The sequence below is a fragment of the Micromys minutus genome (genome assembly GCF_963924665.1).
Source record: "Micromys minutus genome assembly, chromosome: 1".
Classification (NCBI taxonomy): Eukaryota; Metazoa; Chordata; class Mammalia; order Rodentia; family Muridae; genus Micromys; species Micromys minutus.
The window spans coordinates 216,536,325-216,548,556 of NC_137969.1; the positions used below are offsets into that span (position 1 = coordinate 216,536,325).

General features: G+C 46.1%; 1 protein-coding gene across 2 annotated transcripts; it reads left to right on the top strand.

Annotated features, from left to right (window-relative positions):
- Positions 1-1,993: 1,993 nt before the first annotated feature.
- On the top strand, positions 1,994-11,930 carry DACT1 (dishevelled binding antagonist of beta catenin 1; the record flags this gene model as incomplete). 2 transcript variants are annotated; one of them, XM_080929130.1, is made up of 4 exons in its annotated part: positions 1,994-2,317; positions 4,688-4,817; positions 5,589-5,744; positions 9,077-11,930. In XM_080929130.1, 4 exons carry the CDS (start codon positions 1,994-1,996, stop codon positions 10,894-10,896), a joined length of 2,430 nt encoding a protein of 809 aa, XP_080785256.1. In that variant the 3' UTR covers positions 10,897-11,930. The 2 variants fall into 2 exon arrangements, with proteins under 2 accessions (XP_080785256.1, XP_080785257.1); XM_080929131.1 differs by having other exon boundaries at positions 9,173-11,930.
- Positions 11,931-12,232: the final 302 nt, after the last annotated feature.

Here is a 12,232-nt window from a genome sequence, read left to right on the forward strand (position 1 = left end):
TCTTGTAGACTTTGTACATGTGGGAACACCTGAATAGGATATCATGCTAATTATGAACCAAGGCTGTCTTCCCTTTTATGTCTGTGGGAGGTAGGAGACTGGGTGGGTGAAGTGGGGTGGGAGAGGACAACGGGTGTGAGTGGGTGGCAAGGAGGAGCTTGCTTTTGTTTGTGTCTTCTTGGTAAAGGTCAATTTAATTCTATTTGTTGTAGAGATTAAGTGGGAACTATTGAGTTTAAAGGGATGCTAATAGAAGAACAACTTATAACCAACCTGCATCCTCTGGAGTCTCCTCTGGTAATTATCACTTGCATGCTTCTAGGCCTCGTACTGAGGGAGCACAGGTACTATGAGGGTATTACAACAGTCCCTGCACTCAGAGAGCTTTTATGATGTAGTTGAAGATGTACAAGGAACACCTAAGTACACAGATTGTGTGTGCCCAGAAAGACAATCAGACAACAGTGTGTGAGAAGGACCAGACACCCAAGCAGTAAGTTGGTTGGCAAGGGTGTGGGGGTGGGTGGGGTGTATTGGGCATGGGCCATGAACAAATTGATCTTGGAAGATTAGACTACACAGAGGGTAAAAAGAGAAATCCTTGCTGGAGTAAGCAGCTGGACAAAGGTGTAAAATTCTGAAATCATGAGCTGACACGTGTTCCTTCAGATAACACTTTGTCTTAACTTTCCTTCAATTTCTGAGGTGCTTGGATACAACACTTTTTAAGAGGCACGAGGTGTAGCCTCATAAGCCAGCTGGTGGCATTTCCAGATGGATCCCTGTGCCATTTAAATACCCACTCAGTGGCATCACAAGGTTAAATCCCGAATGACACTTTAGGGAAAATTTTTTTTAAAGTTCTCCTGGAAACAAACAAACAAAACCATAAGAGACTAAAGGTAGGTACCACCTCCTCCTCTCTGAGAGTGGTAACTCTAAGATTTACGTGCTGGATTACCGAATACGTATTGTACGTCATTTGACACTATAATTTTTAGAATAGGCCAGCCTGTTCGCTTCATTTGACTATTGGGTAAATGGAGGCACAAAGAGAAGGCACTTAACTTCCTATTTGTGGATGAAACAGGAATAACATTCACTCTGGATTCAGGGTCAGGGATCTAGTGAACTGAAGCTAAGGAGCAAAAAACCAAAAGCAAGCAAGCAAACAAACAAAACCCCAAAAAAACTCCACAACCCCCCCAAAAACCCCAAACCCCAGCTGCTCACATGCCACCCCTTATAAAGTCTGGACTTTTACAGGAATTGATGTGACCGCTGGGCTCACAACAGCATCCTTCTGTCCGATTTTAAGTACCTCCTACAGCAAAGCTTCCGCTGAAAAGCTAAAACAAACAAAAAGAGTTTTAGAAAAATATCCTTGCCTTTTTTCCCCCCAGTTACAAAACAGAGTTTAAAACAAAGGCGACGTCCAAATCCAAATCCACAGAAATGGTGTTCTGAGTACCGAGTAAGACATTAGCTTGGGCTGGAGAAACCCAGGGCCGAGGGAGAGGACTCGGAACGTGGACGCCTGAGGAAGGGGTTAAGTTTCCGAAAGTTGTCCCGGGAGCCCAAAGCCACGGCGCCCGCGGACCGGCCCTCGGGGCTGCTGTAACAAGATGCTCGGCCCGCGCCCGCCACGGCCTCTGGAGATGGAGCCGAGCCAATCGGCGCCGAGGGGACCGCGGTGCCGTCGGGCCGAAAAAGGGGGCGCGGAGCCGGGGCGGGGCCGGGGCGGGGCTCGGGCGGCCCGGCGCCTGACAGGAGCTGATTGCCGCGAGCCGGCGGAGGAGGCGGCGGCGGGCGGGCGGGCGAGCGGGCGGGGTAGCGGGTGGCGGGGCCGGGAGTGACGTAGCGTGGCCGGGGCGTTATCAGCTGCGGGGCGGCAGATTGGGGCAGGGCGGGATGCGAGTGCGGGCGGCATGAGCTCGCGGCCCGGGCCCTAGCGCGTGCTGCTGTTCCCGGGCTGGCCGGGCCTCGGGGGGTCATGAAGCCCGACGCAGCGCGCGAGCCCGAGCCGCTGAGCCCCGGCCGGGGCCCGGAGGCCGAGGGGCGCTGGCGCGAGAGGGGCGAGGCGGACACGGAACGGCAGCGCACCCGCGAGCGCCAGGAGGCCACGCTGGCGGGGCTGGCGGAGCTGGGGTACCTGCGGCAACGCCAGGAGCTGCTGGTGCGCGGTGCGCTGCGCTGCTCCGGGGCCGTGGGGGCGGTCGCGCCGCGCGCCGGGGAGCTGCGGGGGGACGCGGCGCAGCGCAGCCGCCTGGAGGAGAAGTTCCTGGAGGAGAACATCTTGCTGCTGCGGAGGCAGTTGGTAGGTGGTGGCCGGTGGCCTGACTGGAGGGTGGGCTGGTAGCCCCTTTGGCCGTGGGATCTCTGGCCACGACGTGACCCCCGCCTCGATTTCCCCTGACCCCCTGGTGTCGTGGATGCCCGCCGCGCGTGACTTCCACGCGTTGTTGGCGGATGCCTGCTTTGTGTCACCTGAGGAGCTGGCGGATTGCGGGGAGGGGGGTGGCCGCTCTTCTATCCTGCATTTGGAATTCTTGGAGTCCCTTTGGTTCCAACGTGAAAGTTAAACTACTGCAAGTCCGCTTCCCCAGAGGTTTGCAACCCCCACTTAAAATGCCATTTCACCTTGTGGTCTCCCTGGTTATCACCCCCCCGGAGGTGGGGGGAGGCGCGCACAAAAGCTAGGAAGAGGCTTGTGGCTTGCCTAACTGTCCAACGTTGAGTTTTACGGTTACAGGGAAGCTCCTGCTGGGAGCTGTGCCCTACCCGGTGTTCTCTCTCTCTTTTTCTTGCAAGTCTCTTTCTCCTGGGCTGGGGCTTAGTTTTAAATAGAAGTCCTTTGTATAAGGCAGCTAAAACTAGATGCAAATACTGGCAATTTGGCCGGAGAGCCTGCCCCCTCCTCTTTTATCCGGTCCGCCAGCTGTGCTTGGTGGTGGAGGTGGGCGAAGAGAGAACCTGCTCGCTGGGAGTATTTATCTTATTGGATTTCTGTCACCGTCTCAGTCGTTCTGTGCAGTCTTCATTAGCAAGGAAGAAAAAGAACTTTGGACCTTCATGTGTGGAGAACAGCTTTTGATGCTGCCTCAAAATAATGGCGGCAGCTTTGTTTCAGTGACCTCAAAATGTAGTTTTGGAAACAGCAGAAAAAAAAAAAAAAAAAAGATTCTCATCCCAGCGTGTTATATTAGACTACTTAAGCCAGATAATGGCCCTTTGAAAGTGATGTTGTGGGTTGTCACGTGTTTTCTCGTATTGCCGTTTTTCAGATTATTTGTGTAGCTATTGAGCATCAAGGTGCTTTTACTTAATTCATTTTTTTTTTCTGATAAAATTCAGTTTTTAGCACACAAGCATATGGCTTGCGTCTGCAAGCTTTTAAAAGTCACAGGACATGAGCAAGGCCTAGATATTTCCGTGTATCTATTTTGTAAGGATGTGTTCTGTGGTTTGTGCAATAGCTCTGTTTTGGCATTTTTACTGTTTCTTTGATAATGGAACAGAATTGTATGTTCGAGAATTTGAGCCAGTTCTTTCTGGTTGTGACTGGTCGTTTACATTTCTGCTTTGTCTTGTACAATCGCACCTTTTTTGTCTTCGTGAATCTCAAGGTCGTGAGTTGGCGCATTCCTATTGTCCGCTTCTGGGACCAGGCAGTGTGTCAGGAGAATTCCACTCCAGTCGATGTTTATGGTATATTTTCATTTGTAGACTTGGCTCTCTTGATTTAAACCAGATGCCTTTTGCGTTCTTTCGATTTTTCCAGCATCGGGGAGCAGTAGATGGCAGTGTGAGTTAGGGCAACCAGTCTGTCACCGTGGGAAACCCAAGCTGAGTTCAAATCTTGATGGGCTTTCCCTGGAGGGTTTTGGATTCTGCCAGCTCACATTTTGCTTGGCGCTGGCCATTAGGATTAATTTCTCGCTTTCAAAGGCCTTAAGACTGATTAAGCCCCACTAAGCAACTAATAGAAAACAAAATTCTGTAGGCCATGACATTTGGCCAGAAAAATCTCACCTAAGAAAGATTAGAGTGTAATGTAGAAAATCTGTTACTTTGACTTCAAGAGCCTACTGTGAAGGATTTTCTTTAAACTGGCTGTACACCAGATGATTCAAAGTCTATACAAATCCCTTGCCCTTACCTATAAAAAGTCAGTTTGTATAGATTAGTAAAAGAAAAAACATCTTTTACATTCTTACAGTACCAGGCATTGAACACAGGCACAATAACCAAGCTTTCTACCAAGGATCTATGTAACTCAGCCACATATATGCTTTAAATTATTGTGTGTTTGGTGTATGTAAAAGAGTGCAGTTGTGTGGTCATCACTCCTGTGGAGGTCTGAGGACAGAATTCAGGAGTTGGTTCTCTCCTTCCAGTGTGGGTTCAGGGGACTGATTTCATATGACCAGGCTTGGACGGCAAGCGTTTTTACCTGAGCCATGCTATAGCCCTATTATTACTTTTAACAAACTTGGTTTTTTGTTAAACCCAAAACATTGAGAAAGATCTAAAGATAGAAGGCTTGCCTAGCATTCAGACGATCCAGTAGCATTTTGATCAAAAAGGGCTTAGTGACAGTTAGACAAGCGAATAGAGGACTTTCTGGTTTTGTCACTATGTGCCCATTTTTTTTTTTTTTTTTCTTTTCCCTGCTCCTTCCTAATAGAACTGTTTGAGGAGAAGAGATGCCGGTTTGTTGAATCAGTTGCAAGAACTTGACAAGCAGATAAGTGACCTGAGACTGGACGCTGAGAAGACCTCTGAAGACCTGGAGACTGACAGCCGGCCTAGCTCAGGTGAGCGAGCACTCCAGGGAGACGCCCTAGCAAATGGATCCGGTTTGCTTCCAGCGTGGACAGAGTGGAAAAGCAGCCCACTGTTCCTTTGCTCGAGGGGGAAGTAAACTCAGTCTGTATAAACCTTTCAATAACCGGGATGAGCTGCCTAGTGATCCTTGAGTTTAAAAACGACAGACTTCTGTTCAGATTTCTGGAAGAGTAAACAGACCTCCTTTGAAACCCGAGAAAGTCAGATCTGGGCTAGAAAATTAGTCACACTTCAGCTTCCTGAGATTGCTGCAGTTTCCCTTCCTGTAAGCCATTTGGCTCCTTAAGTTTGTTTTCTCTTATATTTACTATTTACTTCAGCGTTGTTTTTGTAGCCCAGGTTGGCCTTGAATCCATGCCCGTCCTCCTACTTCTGAGTGCTGGGGTTATAGGCATGAACCACCAGGGAAATTAGTAATTCCCCTGAAACATTCCTGATAAAGTTGAGAGTCTGGCAGATGTGGGTTCCTTTTTCTCACCTTTAAAGATGGGACAGAAAGGAGAAAGAAAAGAACTTTGAACTGTACTAGTGTTATGGGATTTTTGCCTTCTCTAAGGAATATTTGAAATAAAACCGTATATTTAATTTTATGTGTAAAAATCCACCATTTGTGTGACCCCCCAAACAAAGAACTTGAAATGAAGATGAGCTTTTCTTTGATGTGTCAGTCTTTCATCTTTGTAGCATTAATGCCTATTATCGCTTGATAGGATCCTAACTCCAACCGTCCTTTACTGCAGGGTTTTATGAGTTGAGTGATGGGGCCTCAGGATCCCTTTCTAACTCCTCTAACTCCGTGTTCAGCGAGTGTTTGTCCAGTTGCCATTCCAGCACCTGCTTCTGCAGCCCCTTGGAGGCAGCCTTGGCCATCTCAGACGGTTGCTCTAAATCTGCAGGTAAGCGTTTTTAGCATTGATAGAAGTTTTCATTGGAAGAGGTCGGGTCTTTGAAGTTATGTAGCTTCAGCTATCTCTGATAGGAAACCGTTTGGGCAGAGCACACACAGAGCCTACACTTTGGTCTAGATGAACATCTAGACTAACCAGCTCTTTGATACCATTTGGCTTTAAATTATAGAATTAGAAAGACGCCTTACTCTTGGAGGAATTGTCCCTGTATTAGAGACACAAGGTTTGGTTCTTTGCTGTTTAACATCTGCCCTTCCTTTCTCTGCCTCCCTTCCTCCCTCCTTACTTTTTCATTCATCCCTTTCTGATGCTGGTGATTGAAGCCAGGGCTTCACACTAAACACCTACTATCTCACCTACAACCCCATTTTTACATTCTTCGTGTCTCTGACCCTTGGCATGCTACCCCTGAGTTATATCTCCACCTTTTTGTTTTCCTTTGAAAACTATCCTGGAATTCTTTTATTCTTTAAAGTACACAGTAAGTTACATGTGCCCATCAGTCTAGCCAAGGGCTGTTGACACTTCAGGGAGCTGTGGCCCTTCCATGTTTCTCAGAATAGTCCACGTAATGAAATTGCCCATAGTCTATATATCAGAATTCGCCACCCCAGGCTTCCAAGATAGTCCTGATATTGCTGTTGATGGAAGGACTACATTTATCTTCTGTGCATTCTTCCAATAGGATTTCGGTGTACAATCGTTAACATTCAGGGTGCAGTTAAGAAAAAAAAAATGATGGGTAGGAGAGACAGCTTAGCAGTTAAAATGATTTACTGCTTTCTAGAGAACTTGGGTTCAGGTCTCAGCATAACCATCTGCAACCCTTGCTTCAAGGGATCTGACCGTTGTAGGCTCCTGCACACATGTGGTATATACACATGTGGTGTGTGTACACACCCTCAGGCACATACAATTAAATATAAAATGAAGCCTAGTGAGGTTATTTAAATGATTTTAAGGTTACATAGTTGGGCCATAGCAGGATTCAAACTCAGATCTAATTTATATTCTCCCACCACTTTAAGGGAATTAAGAAATGGTTATGTTCAGCCATCTTATCTGATTTTAAAAAAAGTGGCCTATTGCTACAGGTATTGTCAGAAGCCTCCACTTGCTAAATGAGAGTCATCCCTGAAAGTCAGAACTCTCCCTGATTACCGTTATATTCTGTTAACATAGAACAGCAGAGAAAACGAGGGTTGGAGCTGCTAGGGAGCAGGAATGAGCCACTGCATTCATGCTTTTCATCTGAGTGCAAGGCTGATATTTTTTTTTTCTTCTGAGTCTGATAAAGCAAACATCACACTGAGCAGCTGAGATTGCTAATTGGTCAAGCTTTGTATGTGTACCCTGTGTGTTGCTAGCAGCAGTGAACCGTTTGGAGAGTACCGGACCCTGGTATCTGTCTAGTATCTGGGCCTCGGGTTCATTGTTAATTGCTCCCTATCACTCTGCAGATCTGGTTTCAGTGGGAAACTTTATAAACCCATTAAAAGGCATTGTGGACAGGTTTTCCTCAAAGACAGACCCCTAGATTCCAAATGCCACATCCTTATGTACTTGAGACAGTTGGGCTGGGATTTGGGAGACTGCTTTGTCTGCTCTAAGAAAGGAGATAAATGGCAACTCAGGCAAATGTGACTTTAAGGAAAAAAGCGGGGTTTTAAGGTACTGGGGGAAGATGAGGGGAAATGTTGTAAGCTAGAGAGGTCTCACTACCTTCCTTCCTACCTGCCTCCTTTCTGCAACCCCACACACTCCTGCACTGCCCTATCTTCCTGCTGGGATTATAGGCGTTCACCACCACGTGGGCTTTTCTACCATTAACAAGTTCTTTATTAGAGACCAAGTAGGTATAGACATGGCACTTTCATTAAAAACCAAACTCTTTAGAAATGATATCATCCTGCATTCTAGATGATTTTTGTTTCTTTTCCTCTTAAGACTGCTAATTATTGAAGGTCAAAATGCTTTCTCCTAAAGAGTTACTACATCATAGATTCTCAATATTCAAATGGATAATAGAAAACTTTGAATTTCCCCAACTGAAGATTATAAAAATAATTTATTTTCCAAGGTAGAAACATTTAACCAAGAGCTTTATTTTGTTGTATTTTGACATGAAGTTTTGAAATGGAAGCAGCTTCTTTTAAAATAGAATTTTATGTGTATGAATGCATGTTCCTGTATGTATGTTAAAAATAAGTTTCCCACATGTGTACAGTGTCTACAGACCAGAAGAGGGCATCCTGTTCTCTAGAGTTGTCAGAGTGCTGCTAGTAGCCACATGATGCTGAGAACCGAATTCAGGTCTTTCCTAAGAGTAGCAAGTGCTCTTAACTGTTGAGCCTTGTCTCTAGTCCCAAAAAATTTAACCTTCAAAATTGCTCAGTTTTTACAAATCTTATCAAAAATTCCTTACCCATCCTTACCCTATTAAAATATTGTTTTTACTGTCACTATTAAAGATATACTGTGAATATTAAAATTTTATTAGTTGTTATTGTAATAAGATCTGGGGGGCTGGAGAGAAGATGTGATGGTTCAGAGCACACACTACTCTTGTAGAACACCCAGGTGTTCACCACTACTTGTAATTTCAGCTCCAGAGCATCTGGCGTCCTTTTCTTACCTCTGTGGGTAACTGCACTCATGCGCATTTACACATACACAAAATTTAAAATAAGAATACTCCTTTAAAAAAGAGCTTTGATCTGTTTTGTTGACCCCCCTCCAAAGGACAGTAATGTTTAAATAAATTCCACTAGGGAACACATTTTTTAAAAAATACAAAAATGAGGAGAAAGGCCACAGCAAGTGTCTTAAATATTTTAAGGAGAAACCAGAGAAGAGAGAGTAGACCAGAAAAAGAAAATAAAAAGTTCTCCGGTACAGTTACTGGAAACGAAAAGTAAACATTGCTTTTCACTTATGGAACTGGAAGGGTACTGTTAGCATTTTGATGTGCTTCCCTTCAGAGTTTGTTTGCATAGGTATCTTTACATTTTGTACTGATTTACATCATGATTTTCACTAAGCTTCATGAAGTGTTTCCTTACATTATTCAGAAGTTTCAATGCATTATGGCTAAACTTTTTGTTTTTGTTGCTAAAGACATGATATATTGTACTTTGTCAAAATTCTTGAATATTGTTTGCCTACATTCAGCCATCCATGACCTTCACGCAGAGGAGCTAGTGTGGAATAGTTCTCAATTCTTTGGATTCTCTCTCCACCAATTACCGTAGTAAACATTGGCCAGAGTCAAGGTGGCTCTACCAATTCATTCCTTCAGTGTATCTTTACATGTTTTTCAGATCTCATAGGATGGTTGGACTGTGAAGACCAGGCCTCAGGGACAATTTGCAGTTCCCCCTCCACACCACAATTTAATTCCCTTGATGTCATTGCAGATGTGAATCCTAAATACCAGTGTGACCTTGTGTCTAAAAACGGGAATGACGTATATCGCTATCCCAGTCCACTTCATGCTGTGGCTGTGCAGAGCCCGATGTTTCTTCTTTGTCTGACGGGCAACCCTCTGAGGGAAGAGGAGGGGCTTGGAAACCATGCCAGCGACATTTGCATTGGATCTGAACTGAGTGCCACCAAAACAGATAATTCCTTGCCATCTCCAAGCAGTTTGTGGTCGGCTTCCCATCCTGTATCCAGTAAGAAAATGGATGGGTATATTCTGAGCCTGGTCCAGAAGAAAACACACCCTGTAAGGACCAATAAACCTAGAACTAGTGTGAACGCTGACCCTACCAAGGGGCTTTTGAGGAATGGAAGTGTGTGTGTCAGGGCTCCTAGTGCTGTCCCACAGGGCAGTAGTGTGAACCTTAAGAATACGAAACAGATGTGTTTGCCCACTGGGGGAATACCCTCTTTGGAAAATGGGCCATTCTCCCCTCCTAAGCAGAAGTCAAAAGACTCAAAGACAGAACAGTTAGAAAGCAAGAGGTTGGCTCTGCCAGAGGGCTGTTCGGCACTCGCTGCCATGGAACCCCAAAGCAAGCATCTATCCAAAACCGCCAAGGCAGCCTCTCAAGAGCTTGCAAGGTGTCCAGCCGGGCTTGGGGAATCCATGAAGGAAAGCAATCAGGTCTCGGCTGTTTCTCCTAAAACAAGTCCCAGCAGAGGCCCAGTCGCTCCTACTGAGAGCAAAACCCTGCAGCTCCAGAAAAAGATGCCGCAGAAGAGCGGCCTCCAGGCTTTGCCTGCGGTGGACAGGCCATCCTTGGACTTCAAAAGCGAGGGCTCTTCTCAAAGCCTCGAGGAAGGACATCTGGTGAAAGCTCAGTTCATCCCAGGGCAGCAGGCAGGCGCCAGGCCGCGCCGTGCACACAGGAACCCGGGTGTCGCGAGGAGTGCCACCTTGAAGGCCCGCGGCCAGACAGCCACGGAGCATGGCCTGCCCACCGTCAGGGAGAAACCGCGGGTGGCGGGCAAGAAGTGCCGTTTCCCAGAAGACTCGGATACAAATAAGAAACTCAGGAAGGCCTCCTCCAAGGGCCGGCGCAGCGGCGGGCTGCCGGACCCTGGTCTTCCCGGCAGGCCCTTGGGCACCGGCGGCCATAGGGCGGGCAGCAGGGCGCACGCGCACGGACGAGAGCCGGTGGTGGCCAAACCTAAGCACAAGCGAACCGACTACCGGAGGTGGAAGTCGTCGGCCGAGGTCTCCTACGAAGAGGCTCTGCGGCGGGCACGGAGGGCTCGCAGGGAGCACGGGGGCGCCTACCCAGTGGCCGTGGCCCTGCCGTACGCCAGCCCCTACGCCTACGTGGCCAGCGACTCCGAGTACTCGGCCGAGTGCGAGTCGCTCTTCCACTCCACGGTGGTGGACACCAGCGAGGACGATCAGAGCAACTACACCACCAACTGCTTCGGTGACAGCGAGTCCAGTGTGAGTGAGGGCGACTTTGTGGGCGAGAGCACCACCACCAGCGACTCTGAGGAGAGCGGGGGTTTGATCTGGTCCCAGTTTGTCCAGACTCTCCCGATTCAAACGGTCACAGCCCCAGACCTTCACACCCGTCCCACAAAAACCTTTGTCAAAATTAAGGCCTCGCACAACCTCAAGAAGAAGATCCTCCGCTTCCGGTCTGGCTCTTTGAAACTGATGACCACCGTTTGAGTAGCTGATGTAGCGAGTGTCTTCCCCTCCCCGCTAGTCTCTGAAAAGAAAAAAGAAAAAGGTGGTGTCTTAATATTTGTCTCATACTTTCCTTTTACTAGGTTAAACCCAAGATAAACTATGTCTTGTTGTCATGTATGGACGCTAGTGCCTTTAACGGAAGGTGACGGATGTATCGCTAGTTAAAAGTGAATATTGAGGTCTTAGTGGTGGTGATAGTGAATTGATTTTGATTTTCAGATGTTTTGTCCGAGTGTCTGGCAAAGTACAGGTCTGTGATGTTCAAGTTTTATTTGGATGAGACCTTTTGTTTCCAAGGTCTGTGGATAAAGATTTTAAGCCGTGAACTTGCTCCTTGATTCTTTAGGGCTGTGTCCCTAAAAGGGCTTTCCGGTTGAGGGGCATTGCATAAGTTGTGTAGAATACGTAGGGAAAAATAAAAAAGGTCATTGCTTTCTGTAATTTTTAAAAACATAGTCAACACGTCTCAGATGTCTCTCCATCCTATTTTCTTCTTAGAAGTACACTTTTTACTGGATTTAGAACTTAGTAGACCATACTGTAAATTTGGAGGTAGTAAACCAGATAGGGAGACTGATAGAACCTTAAAAGGATTCACAAAAACCTTTGCCACGAGTAGTGCCTCAGACGTCGTTACAGTTACCCTTTCTTGGGCCATATATCCAGCAGTTTTTGATGCCTTTCTCTCTGCTCCTAACTTGTATCCAGTATAACTGTTTGTCCCTTGGAAGGCTTGCCTTTGGGATAAAATGCTGGTCCTATGGTGCAAAGAAATTCACCCTTATTGGGCATGACTCCAAGCCCAGGATTGCTCTCACCAAGCACTGTGCCAGCTAAGCACTGGCCTAAACAGAAGTGCAGTTCACTCCTCACTGGACCTCTGACTTATCTGGAAGGGCTTTACATTTTTAAAAAAGGCTTTGATAAACAGTATTGTGTAAAATAGAGTTTTAAAAATACTGATATATGCATGTTTTGTGCATGAGTAGTAGTTACTTGGATTCCTGTTTTGATATTCCTGTTGAATTACTGTATGATATAAACAGTATGTGTTTTATATATATCATTTTTGTAAATTTAATATAACACGTTATATGCTGTACTAAATGATTTGTTTTATTGCTGTTAACTTTGTTATTTGTTATAAAAACCAGATGTTTACACCTATAAATCTTGTGCTGGCTGTTGGTGTTATTTTTGAGATTTACATTAGACTTGTTCTAGAGAAGAATATTATTTGCAACAATGAAATAGGTTTTACAGAGCTCAGAGAGGATAATGAATGGGGGAAACCTTTTCAAAAAAATTAAATTAG